The sequence below is a fragment of the Phlebotomus argentipes genome, unplaced genomic scaffold (assembly GCF_947086385.1).
Source record: "Phlebotomus argentipes unplaced genomic scaffold, Phlebotomus argentipes genome assembly contig_5, whole genome shotgun sequence".
NCBI lineage: Eukaryota > Metazoa > Arthropoda > Insecta > Diptera > Psychodidae > Phlebotomus > Phlebotomus argentipes.
In genome coordinates this window covers 822,842-840,769 of record NW_026776165.1, presented here as the reverse complement: position 1 = coordinate 840,769, position 17,928 = coordinate 822,842, and the positions used below count along the sequence as shown (strand labels likewise).

The window sequence follows — 17,928 nt, the reverse complement described above, 5'->3', positions numbered from 1 at the left end:
AGTTCTTGATTGCGTCAAAAAAGGAGAAGCGAGAGAGAGAGAGAGAGAAGCCTAAAAGGCACTGGCCCCCCTTAGTTTAAGATTCATACGAAAATATTGAATACCAATTAGCGTGCATATCGAGAAAAGATGGTCTTTTTGCCCAATCCATTTTGGTGTATTTATTTCTATTAATTTGTCACTTTTGGCCTTGTGGAAAAGTTTTCATTTTATCACAAATTTTTCCCTCCCCACACGACAATTCTCTCTCTGTCCATTAATTCCCGTCTTTGTTCAATACGTTTGCCTGTCTCACTCGCGCGAGCAATTTCTGGATTTTTATACGGAAAAAATATATACATAAACATTTGTTTCATGAAGAATCATATCATAACCGCGCAACTGGTGAAGCAGTGAGGATCGCTCCTTAAACTGTGACTCTGTGTATTTCAAAGTTTGATCATGTGATGTTGGTGATTTTGAAAAAAGATCACTTCATCCCAAACTTTTATGCACGATATTTGTTTTTTGTCCTGAACATTCCTGTTTCATAAGCAAAAAAAACAGAAAACATTCGCACTAAAACCACTTTTTATATATCGTTCTGGTGTGTAAATGTAAATTTTGGTGATATCTACGTCATACAGTATTTTCTTGGGTTGATTAAAAGTCCAGTGATCGCGAATGAGAGGATTCAGTTGTGTCGTGTAAAGTGTCTGAAGCAGATTATAGTGTGTTGAGTTAAAATGTTCGTCCGATTTGCATTGACGTCGCATCAGCGACAGTACTTGGTTGGATTTATAGGTAAAGAGGGGAAGAAAACTTGTCGAAAGATGGTTAGCAGGAGGGGAAAATATCCTTGAAGGAATTGGTTGATTTGATGAAATCTTGCAGCAAACTTCGCAACGCTTATGTATGGGATTTCCGTTGGGTGGGTTTCACCCACAATTCCACTACTCCTGTCCGAGGAGGACACGCCGCTACCCATTGGCGCCATCACGAAGAGGCAGGCGTCTCTCATCAGTGCGCTGCTGTATATTTGCGGCCTGCTCGGCTCTCTGCTCGTGGGCTGGCTGGCGGATCGCGTGGGACGGAAGTGGGCACTGTTTCTCGGCACGATGCCTCACGTCCTGGCTTATCTGCTCATCATCTTCGCCGCTGACATCTCCTTTCTCTATGCCTCGCGCTGCCTAAGTGGCCTGGGCTGCGGTGGACTCTTCGTGGCGCTGCCGATTTACGTGTCGGAAGTGTCTGAGGACAAGTGAGTGAAAAGTCTTCTCACCAGTCCGTTTGAAATTCGCAAGCAATAACTTTCCTGTGAGAAAAGTTCATTATCATTGAATTGAGCGGGAAATCGAGAGTATTTTAACGATGCATACACGCGCCAAAAGATGCTTTTTTAATTGATAGGGAGTTGTTTTGTCAGAAAAGAGTATTAAAAAATTCTCAAGTTCTCGTGTTTTCCCAGTCTAATTAACATTATATATTTATTCTGATTCTCTGAATTGTTTATTTATAATATTCCAAGCGATAGTGCAAAAAAAGAGTAATTTTCTTAAGCAACTTTATAGGTGAAGTGTATCAAATCACTTCCCATTTTGGTGGTAATTGAATTATGTTGAGCAATTAAAAGTAATTTATTTATCTGATGATGTGCAAATATTGGAAGATTTCTGCTTTGTCTCCTGGCACTGATGTGTCAAAATTCAGTGGCGTGTAAAAACGATGAATCAATCGAGGAAAGTTATTGTCCAGCAGATGGGAAGAAATAGTGTGTTAACCTCGACAAAATTTGAATTGATCTAATGAGTGAACTTTTCCACAGAATGTTTGCAATTTTCAAAACTATTTGGCTATTATTTAATTGAATTGGCGTCAAATACACGTCAAAGATGATCGTTTTGATGAAGGCGTTCACGTATTCACTTTGTGCATCTTTAGGATTCGTGGCGGAATGGGTGCAATTTTCTGCAACATGGTATCAATTGGGATTGTTGTTGGACGCGCCTTTGGCAGCTATTTGGACTTCTATGTGGTGCCTTATGGAGTTCTTGGCATCCTCGCCATCTTCATCGTCACTTTTCCCTTCTTTCCCGAGACGCCACAATATCTGTTGTTGCGCCAGAGGCCAGAAGATGCAGAGAAGTCACTGAGATTCCTGCGTGGTGTGACGAGGAATCTCTCAGTGCCGATGCCGCAGGCGGTGAAGGATGAATTTGAGGCACTGAAGAGTTCACCGACGCTCCTGAATCAGAACAAGAGGATCAAGATTGAGGACTTGAGTAAGGAAATATCTTGGCTGATTGTGTTTTCTGCGGTGTTTTTCTAATTTTGTGACACTTTGTTGGGCACAGAACCAAAGACCACCAGAAGAGCCATCCTCATCAGTTTGGTGCTCATCTCTGGCCGCAGTCTGTGCGGCGTCCTGCCGCTGGACAACTATACCGCCAGTGTTCTCATGGAGGCGGGATCGCACACGTGGAGTCCCAATTTGTCGGCTCTGATTGTGGGTGTCTTTGAGCTGATTGGCAGCAATTTGGCCATCATCTGTGTGGATCGTGCTGGACGCAGGAAGAATCTGCTGATCTCCAGCGGAGGAGCGGCGATTTCCATTGCCATTCTGGGCGCTGTCTTCTTCGCCAAAACGTTCTACGGCGTGGAGTCGGCGGCCAACAGTTGGCTGGCCGTCGTATCGTTGTCCGCCTTCATGACCCTGGCCGCCATAGGCGTGGTGGCAATTCCCTTCAGCGTGTCAGCTGAGGTGCTGCCGCCAAAGCTCAGGAGTCCCGTGTCCACCACCTTTATGCTCCTCTACTGGGCAATGACGTTCGTCATTGTGGACTTCTTCCTCATCTTCGGCGAGCACAACGGCATGTACACGCCGCTGTGGATGTGCGGCGGCTGGTGTGTGTTTGAGTTCATTTTCGTCTACTTCAGGCTGCCCGAGACGAAGGGCAAGAGCTTTGATCAGGTGGAAATGGAGTTGCAGGGAAAGAGCAAGAAAGGCGTTTTACCATCTTAAGGAATTTCCCATGGAAATCCCTTATTAATAACATTATTTTATTGTACTCAATGTATTTTATGACATTACAAATCGTATACTTAATTGGCTATTAGAGAATTTTAGTGAGTTTTGATTCAATTTCATCATTTTTTCACTTTAATTCTCAGCTCCGAATGAGTAAAAAAAAATATATAATTTTCGCAAATAACATTCAATACACAAATTATTTGCAACATGAAAAAAGCGTGTTGGTATAAATAAAAGGGGGATTTGTGATGATAAATTCATTGGTAAACTCTGGCAACATTTCAAAGGGAAAAGTTCAAAAGCTTTTGAATGCGCTACAAAAGCTTCTCGTTATTTAATGAAAGTCGACAAAGGCTTTTCATTGATGAATTTTCAAAGCTCTTCTATATTTATTAATAAGTCGTCTTTGTATAGTGAAGGTGACGTGAAAACTTGAATATTTACTCTTTGGTACGGAAATAATCACGATAATCTTTCTGCAAAGCATCGTAAGTCTTTCGGTGATGAGATTTTGCCTCGGCAATGTCTTATCTGTGGCCAGTGTATTGTGAATTTTTGCTTAAGACAGAGCACAATTATGATGAGTACTTCAGTGGATAAGGGAAAAGTTGTGCAAATTCTTGCGGCTGCATCAGGTTGAGAGAAATTGACTTTTCTCGCCTTTCTAGGGAGGATTTTAAGTTGATTTTGTCACTTGTAGCCAATCTGCTGAGCATTCTTTTTGGCTTCGTTCTCTCGTGGACTTCGCCGGCCATCGCTCTGCTGCAGTCAGAGGCTACGCCACTTGCCAGCGGCCCCATCTCCACTGACGAGGTGTCTCTGATGACAGCTCTGATGTACGTGGGCGCCGTCATGGGATCCCTGGTCGCTGGGTGGCTGGCGAACGCAGTGGGCCGGAAGAGGAGCCTCTTGATACTCGTCATGCCTCAACTCTGTGGATTCGGCCTCATCGCCATTGCCAAGAATGCCGTCTTCCTGCACATCTCACGAGTGTTCAGTGGCTTTGCGGCCGGAGCATGCGTCGTTGTTTTCCCCATCTTCATATCGGAAATCGCAGATAAGAGCTTGAGAGGAGTTGTTGGGAATTTTCTCGGATTTGGCTTCAACTTTGGATGCTTGGTGGGAAAGTGCTTGACATCTTATGGTGGTTTCTATGCCACACCAATTGGCGTATTTGTTATTATTGGCACTTTTGTGATGATATTCATCAATCTTCCTGATACGCCGCAGTATCTTTTGCTGAAAAATCGTGATGCAGAGGCTGAAAATTCACTGAAATTTTACCGTGGTGTTGGGAAAAGTGAGGAAATGCCAGAAATTGTTGCTGATGAGTTTGCCGAATTGAAGAATTCACCGAGTTTGAGGAGTCAGAAGAGCGCTCTCACCCTACAGGACTTCAGTAAGGATATGAAGCATAGATTGATAAAAGTTCAAGTGATAAAGACATGGATGTATATTTGGTATTGCAGAAGGAGGAGCAACACTTCTCGCCATTTTCATCACTTTCTTCTTGAGTGGCAATCAAAACTTCACAGGAAATCGAATTCTCATTTCATACACCGAATCCTTGCTGAGAGATTCGGGATCTCACATGGACACAGCTGCCATGGATGTGGTGATAACTGTTGTTCAAGTCATGGCGGCAATTGCGTCAATACCAATTGTGAAGTACGGAGGCTTTCGAAGGCCCCTGATCGGATTCTATGTCATCTCAGGACTGTCTCTCCTCATCGCCGGCATTCACTACAAACTCGCGGAGAATGGCGTCGATATGACAAACTTTGCATGGCTGATTATACCTTCGATGGCACTTTCTGTCGCTCTGCCCGGCACTGGAATGAATTCAATCTCATTCGCTCTCCCAGCTGAGATTTTGCCAATCAAAATTCGAGGCAGTATTATCAGTTTTATGTTAATTTTGTCCTGGATTATTGCTTTCTTATCCATGCAATTCTATTTCGAGCTGGCGAACTTCTGGGGACATTCGCTATGGATGTGGATCTTTGCCATTTGGTGTCTATTAGGTGTGATTTTCACGTACGCCTTCGTGCCAGAGACAAAAGGGAAGACTTTTGATGAAGTAGTTGAACTTCTGGGTGAGAAAGTCCCAAGAAAGTGGAGGAAAAATATCACTGTGACGAAGAGTACGTCAATTGAGAGATTTTAGTGATAAAATTGAATGAGAAAGAGCATGAATACCTGTAATTTGTCTGAGTGTAGAAAACGGGTTTTGTTTATATATTTCAAGTAATTCTCTATAACATACAAGATATTCAATGTCTTCGGAGAAAAAGTATTGTACATTGCTATTAAAGCTCTTATGAAATCCCCATTTATTTACCTAATTAATGACTAACACTCATTTGTGTTGCAAAAAAGGTCAGTAAACTATCCGTTTTTGCCACTAATATGTTCATGTGAGGCTCTCGAATTGAATTGAGAGAGCTCAGTGTGATTTGGTGCGTCAAGATGATCGTCATCTCCGGCAGCAGAGCGAGACTCTGTCAATACTTAGTGGCGTTTTGTGGTGAGATTTTGACTTGTTTTCCACACACTTTGTGTCAGTGGTTAATTAGGGGTTGATTTGCAGCCAATTTGAGTGGGCTAAACTACTGTTTTGCCATTGGATGGATTTCCAGCACTGTCGTTCTGCTCACTTCCGACAACACGCCAATGTCTGCGGGCCCGTTGAGCACAGCTCAAGTGTCTCTGTTCGGATCTATGTTGTATTTAGGGGCAATAGCTGGATCGCTGATCTTCGGCAGCTTGGCTGATTGCATTGGGCGGAAGTGGAGTCTCTACATTGGCACTCTGATGCACATCGCGGCCTACATTTTGATCGCCTTGTCGGAGAATTTCGTGACTTTGGTTATTGCCAGAGTCCTCAATGGGATTGGAGTTGGATGTTCTTTCGTTGTGATTCCGGTGTTTGTGTCGGAAATTTCTGAGAAGGAGTAAGATAAAAGAGAGTTTACTTAATAAATCGAGCAGAAATTCTTGATGTGCTTTCTTTTTCAGGATTCGTGGCATTTTAGGGGGCATTTTCAATGGAGTTCTCCACTGTGGAACACTCTTGACAAGAATCATTTGTGCCTATGTTGGATTTCACATCACCCCTTATATTTTCATTGCTTGCAACAGTGTTTTCTTGTGTGTCTTTTTAATAATGCACGAAACACCGCAGTATTTGCTGCTTAAGGGGAGGGAAAGAGCTGCTGAGGAGGCTTTGAGGTTCTTCAGGGCTGTTCCGGAGGGTAAAGAAATGCCCCAGAAGTGCAAGGAGGAGTTTGAAGAGCTTAAGAACTCTCCGACGCTGAAAAACCAGACAGAGAGTTTATCCTGGGATGACTTTAGTAAGACTTTGTAATTACGTAGTCTTCCTGAGTAGGTTCTCACTAAGTTCCCTGATATTTCCAGAACCGAAATCCTCGTGGAAGGCTCTGATCGTGTGCACTGTTCTCTATGCTGGCAAGTTCCTCAGTGGAATTCAAGTGATTGTGGCTTATTTGGGCGTTATATTCACTCGAATGAACTTCACCATGAATCCTGAATTGGCTGCCCTCATCGCGACACTTTTGGGCGTTCCCTCGGCCTTCGTCCTCTTCTCCGTGGTGGAATCTTGGGGCAGGAAGGTGGTGATGATCGTCTCGGCTCTGTTGACGGCGGCATTTCTGGTTCCTCTGGCGCTCTTCGCGAGATACAACGCCATTTGGCACGTTCATGACTATTGGGCGCTTGCAGTGATCGGTGTGGTATTATTCGTATCCACGCCTGGTGTGGTGTCCATGCCTCTTCAGCTGTCAGCTGAAATCCTGCCGCCAAAATTGAGGAGTTGTATTGCGTCAGCCATGATGATGATGGCCTGGCTCGGGATGTTCACAATTGTGCACTTCTTCCTGATCTGGATCGAGGATATTGGTCTGGATATTTTGATGTGGTTCTTCATTGGGTGGTGCATCTTCGAAGCGCTGTTTGTACTGAAATTTCTGCCAGAAACTAAAGGAAAGACATACGATGAGATTTCTAAAGACTTCTGATTTTCCATCGAGAAAAGTACGCCTATTTCAAATGAAAGTAACAGTTTACTATTGTTACTTCGTGAATTTTGTTTGAAACACTTAACATTTTTCTTTTTATTGCTTGAAAAATCTGCATAAATAATAATGCAATTATCATGAATTTGTATAATGCATTTTGCGATAAAATAATAACGATAGAAACTATGTATATATTCTATAAGAGAGTTTTGTTATAACTTATAAACATAGTGAGCAATTTTTTTGCTTCTTCCATCACTGAAATTAACCAGAAATTGCATCTGCAAAGATGGCTTTGAAATGATCAATGTGCATCACAATAAAATGTTAATTTACATTTTACCGGTAGTATTTTCCTAAGACGACAATAAAATGAAGTCTGTGGGTAAATAAGAGATAATACGTATCTATTTTTTATTTTAGAAGAATTGAGTACTTAAGATTTTACTATCACGCTTAGTCTGATGGTCGTTTATCAGCTAACTTTCCACAATTGCCTTTACAACTCATATCAGTCTCATTGTGATATTCTGACCGTGTGGATCTCATACTATATATTCTCCACGATATTGCGAACAATGTACCTTCTTCCATTTAAGTTAAGTGGGCGTTTTTTGCAAAATGTCGCCGCGATCGCAAGTATGTCTTATTCATTTGATCGGTGTTTTGTTTAGTGATCCTTACAAATATTTCCCGATGATCTTCAGTTAATCTGGCACAAGTTGTCACTGGAATCACTCTGGGGTGGAGTTCGCCAATCTTCCCGCTTCTCATTTCGCCGGAAACACCGCTACCCGATGGTCCGATCACAGTGGAGGAGGCGTCGATGATCACGGCGATCTTCTACATCAGTGGCTGTGCAGGAGCCCTGGTGTTTGGGAAGTTGGGCGATTATATGGGCCGAAAGTTGGCCATCATTCTGTCTGCTATACCACAAATTTGTGCCCACATCTTAATCATCCTGGCAAGGAATGGGACACATTTATTGATTTCTCGAGCACTCAGTGGAATTTCAAGCAATGCCATGTTCATCACAGTGCCAATGTTCTTGTCGGAAATTGCGGAGACGAAGTAAGAAAGAAATGGAATTGAGAAAGTTATTGATAAGTGCAAGTTTTGAGACAATTTTAAGTAGCTTGTCACAGATTCCAATATGATTACTCTAGAGAGTGAGATAGAGAGAGAGATAGAGAGAGTGATTCACATTGTGTTAAAATGTTCAATTTGATTATTGACATCATAAAAACTTCATTAATACGCGATTTTTTTTGCACTGACACGTTGACTTTTTCAAAGCACTTGTCAAATATCGTGCAAGAGAACTTATTTGAGCTTTTGATTCTGAATCGCAACAGGAAAAAACACACACAATACTGAGAATTCACATTGAAATTTCTTTCTGCGACAGCGTTATATTATATTAGATTTTGTTTGCGACAAGGTAATATAACTTCCAAGTAGAAAATAAATGCTCCACTGCAAAAATGTGAATGATAAGGTTTAAAATAATATATACTGATATTTAAAATGATTTTTTTACGTCCAGGAAACTGAAAAGAATTAATTTTGATACATTTTAGACATGGCTCAATGTGAAACACGCTGTGCATTGCTACTTTATTGAATTTAAATTGTCTCTATTTCATGGATTTCACTTGTCAAGCGGCTGAAATTATTTGAAATCTGCATTGGATTTTTACACAATTGCAAAGAATGTGAATTAATGATGGACATTTCTGCAGGAATCGCGGTGCGATTGGATCCTACAATGGATTGCTGATTACTCTAGGCATTGCTCTTGGATATATAATGGGTGCATATTTTCACATGCACGTTGCATCGATACTGAGTTTGGCTATTTTAGTGGTGTTTGTGGTGTGTAGCGTCTTCTTCCCGGAATCTCCACAGTATTTGCTGATGAAGAAGAAGGATGACAAGGCATTCTTGTCGCTCATGTTCTACAGGGGATTTAATGACAAGGCAAGCGTTACTGATGAATTTCGGAGAGAGTTTGACCAATTGAAGGCCTCAATTGCGAATGTGATGAAGAAAAGTTCACTCAATTGCGATGATTTCAGTGAGTGTTTTTTCTGTGAATTTTCATGGTGTTTTGTTGTCTCTATAAAATTTCTCTCTAATAATTTGTAGATCTGAAATCAACGAGGAAAGCGATTCTTATATGCTTCATCATGTATTTGGGGCGGAATTTCTCGGGCCTCTTCCAGATGGAGAACTTCGCTGGGATAGTTTTGGATGAGGCGGGCGCCGGAATTGGTGGAAATGCGTCCGCAATTGCGTCAGCGGTGTTTGTCCATCTTCTGTCATACGTGTCCATGATGCTGATTGAGAGAGCAGGTCGTCGGTGGCTTATGCTGGTGTCCAGCATGGGAGCGGGCATTTGTCTGGTGATTCTCAACACGATGGTCATGCTGAATGATGCTGAAGTGAACATCTCTGCGGTCAGCTGGATCCCGACGCTCGCCTATGCCGGATACAATGCCATTGCGACGTATGGAATCATCGTTGTTCCAGTCATTATTGCCACTGAGATTCTGCCCATCAAGATCAGATCGCTGATTTTGCTCTGTCTGCTCATCATGTCCAATGTCCTGACCACAATTAGTGTGTACTTCTTTATGCCACTGGCGGAAATACTGGGATTTCACTCAAACCTCTGGATATTCGCCGGATCGTGTTTTATCTTATTTTTGCTCCTCTGGTTTATCCTGCCAGAAACGAAAGCAAAGACTTACGATGAAATTGTAAAACTTCTAGAGTAATATTGAATTATGAAAAATAAAACATAATTAAATAGACAATCTAATATGCTGAAATTGATTAAGAAAAAGTGTGCAATTTGAAAATATTAAATTTATCATTTTAACCCTTTTAACCTGACGAAACAGAAAAGCATTTATTTTATAATTGCGGAAAATAATGAGAAGAATCTGTCTCTAAAATGTCTCTTTTGTGTAGTATAAACAAAGCTTTTCACCTTGAAAATAATGTCATAAAGCTTCTTATAAATGATTTTATACCATTCGTGCGTCATAATATTCAGAAATATTGTAAGAACTATGCGAAATGTGTACTATATTCCATATGTTTAAAGAGAAGAATCTATCGAATGCAATACAGTTGCAAAATTTCAATACACTTTCTCTCCTTTACCTTTGACTTCTGGGAGGTTTTCTGGTGTGACAAATAATGTGCATTTTGTTCTTGGGAGTTTCGTAACTTCCACTTGCAGTTCTTTATATGACAATATGCTCCAGTTAATGTACGTGTGGCAACATGTCAGTGTGATTCACTGTTCCATTGAGTACATTTTGTCCACGAGTCACTCGTGAGGAAGTTTTATAGCTTAACTCACATTTCTTAATGCCGCTCAACAACTCTCTATGTGTATTTTTGGTGCGTTGAGTCGCGTGTTTGCACTCGATGCGTTCCTCCTTTAGTCTCAAATATGACATTACAATGCAATATCGCGCCGTATCAGAGTTGAAAATGGTGGCAAAATGATATCTACGACACACAGAATAAATAGCCGTATTCACTGTATTGATAAGCAGTTTTTTCGAGTCTTTTATCACGAATTGTTTGGGAATTTTATTTTGTGCTATGCGCAAAGTATGACTTCAGGCGCTTCAAACAATGATCCTTTTTTGAGTTTGAAAATAGACTTCGAGGGGGTTTTTATATTTGTTAAATATTCTGCGCGAATAATGTTGAAATATGAAAACTCGAAGATAAAGCAGTAGATTCCAGGAAGGAATTTCAATTTATTTGCCATTCACTCACCAAAACGACCCTATTTAGAAATATATATTTTCCTGGAAATCGCTCGAGAGTGTTCGGCGAAATTTTTCCTACGAGCGCATATTAATATTCTGAGGGAATGAAGTAAACTTTTTTTATTTACTGGAAGAGCGGAACGAATTTTCCCACCTTCGGGTGAGAAAATTTTTGTCAAATTAGTATCGAAAAGTTTGTTTCCATGAATTTTTTTTCCTCTTTTTTTTCATATCTTGAAAGTGACATTTTATTTATTGAATACAGAATACATATATACGTACTTTTCTCTGAAATATTACCACAAAGCTTGTTTTATTCCTCTTGCATCACTGATATTTCATGATGGTGAATTTTAAATTAATTCATAAAAATGTATTTTTGTTGGCGAATTAGACATCAAAAGACTGTTTCTGCGAATTGGCAAAATTACATTTTGCATGGCTTTTCACAGTACTGATAAGGAAATTTTGATAGGAAGGGAAAATGTACTTTGCAAAGTGGAGAGTAATTTGATTACGTATGCGAGGAAAATCAGCACAACTTCCAAGCGATCGACAAATTGTGAATTTAGCGGTACTGAAGGGCGTCGCCCTCTGTAGGTGGATGTAATTTATGATATTGTGCAACACTTCCAATTGTCACAAATCAGTTGACAATCACAAAATTGTTAACTTTCCAGATTAATCTCTGTATACATTTGACTAGCTAATTAGGTATGAAATTTCATGAAAAGCTGTGGCGAGTCAGTGAACTTGGGAGGGTTAAAACAAATTAGTCAGCGAGCAAAGAAGCGGAGGCAGAAGAAAACAAACGTGAGTAGAATGATTCACGTGGAATTCGTGGCGATTTCGTAGTTGTTTGGGAGTAAATAATTTTTGGGTACAGAATATTGCCAATAGACTGTTCAAGCATTGCATCTTCACTTTTTTTCACCATTAAGTAAATGTTTAATTATTATTATTGGGGCGTCTGTGAAAGGGGTCACATAAAATGTGATTTAAATGAGAAAAATAACAATTAGATATGAGATTACAGAATGCAATAAATAAATTTTTACACTCTGACAAGAGTTTCCATTGAAAATGATAAGAAAGTTCCGCTTTAACCAATAAATTCATATCATACGAAATCAAAGCATAGCCAATTAAGATTTTCGTGGAAAAAACCCCGCCCAATAATGGAAGATAATACAGAAAATGATTCTGAGAAAAGCCGAAGAAATATTTATTGCTTGGTTTGAAATTCATTTCCACGAATTAATATATTGAATTTGTCAATTTTCCAGTGCAAAAAGAAAGCGAAAGAGCGCAATGATAAGGAATAAGCAAGTGTTGATGTTAAATAAGGGTAATAAACCGACATGTGTCGTTTTTATCAGTTTAAAGAGAGTTCAGGAGCCAAATAATCTGATGATTCTCAGAAATTGATCTTCTTTTATTATCCGAAAAAGGCAAATTTTGTAAATTTTGGGCGAAAATATGAAATTCAACATTATATTTTCAAATATTCCTGGTTTTTAATTGCATTTTGAAGGTAATTGAAGTGTTGAAAAGTTTGCCTTTGGTACTTACAAATAATAAATGAATTCTAATTCAATTTTATGGTGAATTCATAATGTGCCTTTAAATTGAATTAAGTTAAATTTATCAGTTAATGAAAATACAATTGATGCAATTTTCCAATGAAGCCAAAGTGGATGCATTGAAAACATTCCGAGAAAGTGTCTCGCAAGGGAGTCATCAAGACCACGTCTTGCATGTGTCTTTTTCCAATGAATTGAATTGTGTGTTTAGATTCTCTCTCCAAAAGCAAATATAAGTGTTGTCGAGAAAGAGACGATAGCGAGAGAGAAAGAGAGAAAAAGAGCTCCTCCTCAATTATTATGGCAAATTGATTTACCAGTTAATTCGCTGAAAAGTAATCAATCATTAATAATTTGAAACGTGACAAAGTGCAGTCATTTCCGTGGAAACAATCCCTTCAAATGAAATGAGAATTGTTCTAAGAAGGTGAAATCAAGTTTCCTTGTGATCGAATGCTTTGGGGTTTTGGGGAATTTTCTTGGGAAATTCAATTAAGACCATCCCAGAAAGCTAATCAATGTTGCGGCTTCTGGGGACTTTGGAGTGAAGACAGACACACGTGATATTTGTGACGCAATGAGATGAGGAGTGAATTGCAAATAAGAGAGGGTGAAAGCAATGATGATGTCGTAAATATTGAAGAGTGTGTGGAAATGTGCTGTAACTTCCGAATTTCAAATTAATAATTTGTCTTCTCTTTTTATTTCAGGTGTGAAGCACAAATCTTCATTCGAAAAGTATACATATTCCTGATATAATTGTTCATCAGGTGAGTTTTTTTTTTAACAAATCTATTTATTTTCGAATCCTTGCGCAATGAATCACATTTTCCCCTGTCCAAAAAGGTGGTGGAAGTGTTGTGTGAAATTTCTATAGAAAAATTGCGTGAGAAAATAAGTGTGTATCAAAATAATCTGGCGACAAATTCCTGGGAAATTCATCTTCAACCAAGAAAAACATGCAGTAAATATTTTTCACCCCAGTTCGTGTCTGGCTCCGCCTCGACATTGTGCGAATGAGATGGTGAATTGTGTGTAACAGAGAGAAATATAGTCAACAAGTGGAAGGAAAAACATTCGAATGCTGAAGTGAAACAGTCAGTCTTGTATTGAGTCTCTGGTTGAACAGTTCGATTTCCAACTTATTGTTGGTGTGTGAACAGTTTTGAATGAGAACTTTGATGGAAAAGTGAAAATTTTTTCGGCTGCTTTTTGGCACAAGAGAATTCTAGTCATTGAGAGGCAGTTTGATTGACAATTTTCAGTCAAGAATCGTGATTTGCATCCCAAAGACGATAAATTGTGTGTGTGTGTGAAAGTATATGGAATTTCTCAGTTGAATGAATAATCCAGTGACACGTTAAATACATTGTTGAATGTGTCGTCGTCTCGTTGAATGAATTTTTACACTCGATCGCGTAATTATCAGCACTTCCTGTGTGTAACACCAGAGATTACAAACGCTCATCTCGGCGGGAAGTTGGTTTTTTAAAGTGTGTGGAAATTTTGTGGCTCATGTGATACGAGTTTTTCCAAGATATATTTTTCGGCACGACATCCAGAATATAATTTTCTGTGTAAGTTTTTTTTGTGTGTACGAATTGATGTGAATTTTCCGCCAAGCGTGAACAATGCGCGTCACTATCAGAGATCAATTAGGTTGTGGGGTTAATTGTGCCACAGAGTCCCCAAGCATTATGCAATGGCTGTTGGGGTTCTAGGAACTCTTATCAATTCTCTGGAAAAAGTATGTTTAATCAGTAAATCTCGCAACTTATCGCTGGAAATTTCGTGAATGATTACACGAGTTCAATGTCATTTTTGTCATATTGTGAGCTATATCTGGGCTGCGTCCAGGGCTATTTGTCACCTTTGTTGTGGGTTAATTTGACTCCCGCACCCGAAAATATTATCCACATTTCCATTTCATATGTATCGTATGTCAACAAACATATTGGATACACTCAACTCTCTTGCTCCGGTGACACAGAAGCCAAAATGTGAAGGGGAGAGTGTGAGTGTTGAGTTCTGTGGAAATCCATTGCATGTCGGATTTTGGTGACAATATTTTCTTGGAATATGACAATTAGTTTTGTAGTGAGACGCAAAAGAGAGTCACAACCTCATTATATCTCTCATTTTTCTATATATCATTGTAGAAACTCCATGTAAAAACATGATTATATTTTAGGATTCCTATACTCGAGAGTGGAAAAAAAGCCACAAAGTGTTGAGAGGTTGTCTGGACGCTGAGAAAATTGTCTATCTCATTATTTTATATCACATTTTAGCAAATCACACAGTCATATTTTCTTCATTGCAAATGACTTGGGTAAATAACATTTCATGGGATGTGATAATGATTTTGGTACATTGGAAATTTTTAGCAGTTATCTTCGAAATTGACGTTAAATTCTCTTGTCAATATGACAGCTGTCACGTCAAGAATTACAAAGAAATCTGTAGACAATCAATGTGAGTCATGAATTTTGGGGAATTGATTTCACATTCGGGGACAATATATTGAAATTATGATAAGGTATTTCTGTGTCATTTTATGGTTTTAACAAGGGAAAACTTTCCATTGACTCACTCTTCATAGAATTTTTATTAATATTATTATAGATAATTTGTCGACGTTAGAAAAATTTAAGATGATAAACTTGCAAAAGAAACAAAAATGACATTTATTTGTAATGTAATACAACTATTCATCAGTAAGTTTTAGGGGTATTTTAAAGGAAAACTTTCTTAAAGTATTATTCTAGAGGATAATCAAATATCTTTTTCCTTGAAAACAATCCAATTTTTCCACTTAATCGACTACATGAAAACATGGAATAAGGTTGAGAGGAAGGAAGCCACAAGATTCGAAATTGATTTATATGAAGTTGAAATTGTACATATGAAGACAGTCAGAATGGGTGGAAAGGGATGATGCGTGGGTGTGTGGAAAATAGATTAATTTAGTTGTCGTTGGAATGGGGGAAGAGATGCGGAGGAATTTTCCATTTCTCACACGGAGAACACTGATGTCTTATCGGAGTCTCCTTGAAGGTTCCATGGCACTGGGTCAGCTGAGGTGTGGCTCGACACGGAGTATTGACTTTTCGTCAGGTGGTGGATTTTCTCACACAACATTGTCCAATTTCCAGTGCTGCATACTCTAACGGGGGTGCTAATTGAGCTGTCAATTAAGCTTGGGAGTTGGCTTTAATGAGGCTGTTTGTAGCTGTGCTGCATTTAGTGCGCTGGAATTGCGTGATTTTTTCACTTGTGCTCAGACAAAATGCTTCAATTAGCATGAAAGCTTCTTTCGTCGAGCGGATTTTTCCTCTTGCGCTTATTATAAAGTCTCTGGAAAAGCACTTGCGATATCCTTATCACGTGGCTGTGAAATGATTATGCATAAGATTTCTGGGAAGTGAATTTTTAGACAGGAAAAAACAAAGAGCCGAGATAAAAATAAACAGAATTATTCTAAATTAGAAATCAAGCAGATTTTTTTGTGCTTATGCCATGTTCTTTTTCGCCTATCGCCAAGTGTGTTAATTGGTTGGAGAGTTTTTGCGGATTGTGATTTTAATTATAGAGTCTATCTTCCAGGAAATTTTGTTTAGGCCAAGAATAAGTGTGTTGTGTGTGCGTGGAGAGAGGAAAGGGAAGAGAGTGTGTTTGGACACAAAATTGTGTGTCTCGTGTTTTTCTCTAATAGTTTTAGTGTTAATTTTATTCATATTTTCCCAGAATTGTACGCATTTCTGGTCAGTTATGACCTTGTAAGCGTTATAAGTATTCATAAAGGCCCTTTTCGCGTGACATAACCTCAATTTCACGATCAATAAGAGTTTGGTTAGGGGCGCCTATAGTGTGGAAAGGAATGAAGACGCCACGCAATTATAAGACCAAAATTACTTCACCTTCTTCCGCTTCTCGGAAGTTGGTTGAAAGTTTGCCAGATATTTTCACATCAAGTGAAGTTGGGTGCTGAAGAGTGGAGAAAAAGGCCAAAATGCCAATAAATCTGGCCAAAAATGAAGAACGTCTGTCTAAATTTAGCCATAATCGTCATAATTGGACAGAGTTTCTGTATGTAAATATACATTAAAGACGGTAAAAAAAAAATGTGGGTATTTCTGAGGTGTTGGAAAAGAGAGAAGAATAAAAATCATATATTGAAAGAGAAAATCACGCCAAAAGTGACGTCATGCCGAGTTCTCATCACTTTTTCCTCCTCAACCGCGTCAATTCATTGACAAACACAAGTGATTCTTCTTTATCGCAATAGTCACACACACTCGCGACTTGTCTGATAAACCTCTCTAGCGCAATTACATTGGCCGCAGAGTTGAGATTCTGATAGACGAAGGAAAAAAAGAAGAAGAAAAAAAAGAGCGAGAGGAAGTGGCAGATAATGAGGCTTCAAAAATAGATGTGAAAAAAAGCAGAAATTGTGTGCTGAGCATTTGCGAAAATGCTTTGGTGAGAAGATTGAGCGGGGAAAAAACATCCAATTAAAGAGTTGCGAGGCATTATCTTTAGAGAATGGCTTTCCGGTTTTATTTCTGGGAAGAACTTTTTAACAAAGATGAGCAATTTTTCCAATTTGATGACAGACTTTTGTGGTCTCTGATTTGTTTTCTTTTTTTTTTTGATGAACCAATTTAATTGACTCACAATTTGGCAATTCGACCCACAGATTGACATTGTGAGCTTTTGGCATCTGCTGTGATTGAGTTTTCTCGCTTAATTGACGCCAACTCTGACTAACATTTCAGGCATTTTTCTTTTCACAGCCGGCGGAAAAGTTTTGCCGCACGTTTGCTTGAATGCATAAATTTTCATTCGAATTCACACTGCGCGCATGCAGTTTTGCAGAAGATGGCAAAAGCCAGAAGAGACGAAGAAGAGACTTCGTGGAAGCTGATTGCAATTTATGAATGTTTATTGGTCTTCTTCAGCTCAATTTACTGCCTCAATTCTCCCTTTATTGGCCTTCTCGTCTGCCTGATGTGTAATTTGTGTAGTGTCGATGACCTCACGAAGTGATGAAGAAGCTGTCTTTGACAGCTGTCACCTAACAAATTCATTCAGTTCAGCAAGCAAACAATTCACAACCTCACGCTTGTCCTTGGAGAATTAAATATGATACAAGATTGGGTGATACAAGTGACGAAATGTCTCTTCTTCATGAATTTTTAGTGTATTTAGTTTACATGGATGTTCTATTTGGAGAATTTCAAGTTAATTCCCCAATATTCATGTATAGCTTTATGCGCACTTAAATTTCTGAGTCTTTCACATTTGTGTTGAGTGAATTAAATGATGACCGAAATAGCCAGTGGTTCTCCGAAAAGCTCTCATGAGATCAATTTATTTATTTGATTCTGACTTGAGATCTATTGAAAGCAATGAGTTTCAATAGTGACCGCAAGAGAAAAACTTGAATGAATTGAGATAAGTATCGAAATTCTCACATTCATTGACTATCAGAGTTTGTGTTC

General features: G+C 39.1%; 3 protein-coding genes across 5 annotated transcripts in view; all 3 read left to right on the top strand.

The window, feature by feature from the left end:
• LOC132256355 (suppressor of cytokine signaling 5) overlaps positions 1 to 17,928 on the top strand; it is a 29,345-nt gene that overhangs the window by 4,050 nt on the left and 7,367 nt on the right. For 2 of the 3 annotated variants that reach the window (XM_059752715.1, XM_059752711.1), the window contains exon 2: positions 13,135 to 13,194. The gene's annotated coding sequence lies outside the window, so the exon portion shown is untranslated. Of the gene's footprint in view, positions 1 to 13,134; positions 13,195 to 13,530; positions 14,002 to 17,928 lie in introns of those variants that run through there. The other variant, XM_059752712.1, reaches the window with a different exon arrangement.
• LOC132265818 (uncharacterized) lies at positions 377 to 10,226 on the top strand. Its single transcript, XM_059766600.1, has 13 exons — positions 377 to 783; positions 874 to 1,240; positions 1,921 to 2,261; positions 2,334 to 2,999; positions 3,711 to 4,487; positions 4,546 to 5,106; positions 5,601 to 5,964; positions 6,029 to 6,363; positions 6,428 to 6,984; positions 7,527 to 7,686; positions 7,755 to 8,118; positions 8,790 to 9,124; positions 9,196 to 10,226. Exons 1-13 carry the CDS (start codon positions 726 to 728, stop codon positions 9,825 to 9,827), a joined length of 5,517 nt encoding a protein of 1,838 aa, XP_059622583.1. The 5' UTR covers positions 377 to 725; the 3' UTR covers positions 9,828 to 10,226.
• LOC132256356 (facilitated trehalose transporter Tret1-like) lies at positions 5,343 to 7,345 on the top strand. The gene is made up of 4 exons (XM_059752716.1): positions 5,343 to 5,537; positions 5,601 to 5,964; positions 6,029 to 6,363; positions 6,428 to 7,345. Exons 1-4 carry the CDS (start codon positions 5,480 to 5,482, stop codon positions 7,045 to 7,047), a joined length of 1,377 nt encoding a protein of 458 aa, XP_059608699.1. The 5' UTR covers positions 5,343 to 5,479; the 3' UTR covers positions 7,048 to 7,345.

Excerpts from the sequence above, each read along its gene's own strand:
- LOC132256356 (XM_059752716.1), top strand. The coding sequence starts at position 5,480 with ATGATCGTCATCTCCGGCAGCAGAGCGAGACTCTGTCAATACTTAGTG. Across the intron at positions 5,538-5,600 it reads ATACTTAGTGGCGTTTTGTG|CCAATTTGAGTGGGCTAAAC; the intron begins GTGAGATTTTGA and ends GTTGATTTGCAG. Across the intron at positions 6,364-6,427 it reads TTTATCCTGGGATGACTTTA|AACCGAAATCCTCGTGGAAG; the intron begins GTAAGACTTTGT and ends TGATATTTCCAG.
- LOC132265818 (XM_059766600.1), top strand. The coding sequence starts at position 726 with ATGTTCGTCCGATTTGCATTGACGTCGCATCAGCGACAGTACTTGGTT. Across the intron at positions 2,262-2,333 it reads GATCAAGATTGAGGACTTGA|AACCAAAGACCACCAGAAGA; the intron begins GTAAGGAAATAT and ends TGTTGGGCACAG. Across the intron at positions 5,965-6,028 it reads TCGGAAATTTCTGAGAAGGA|GATTCGTGGCATTTTAGGGG; the intron begins GTAAGATAAAAG and ends TTTCTTTTTCAG.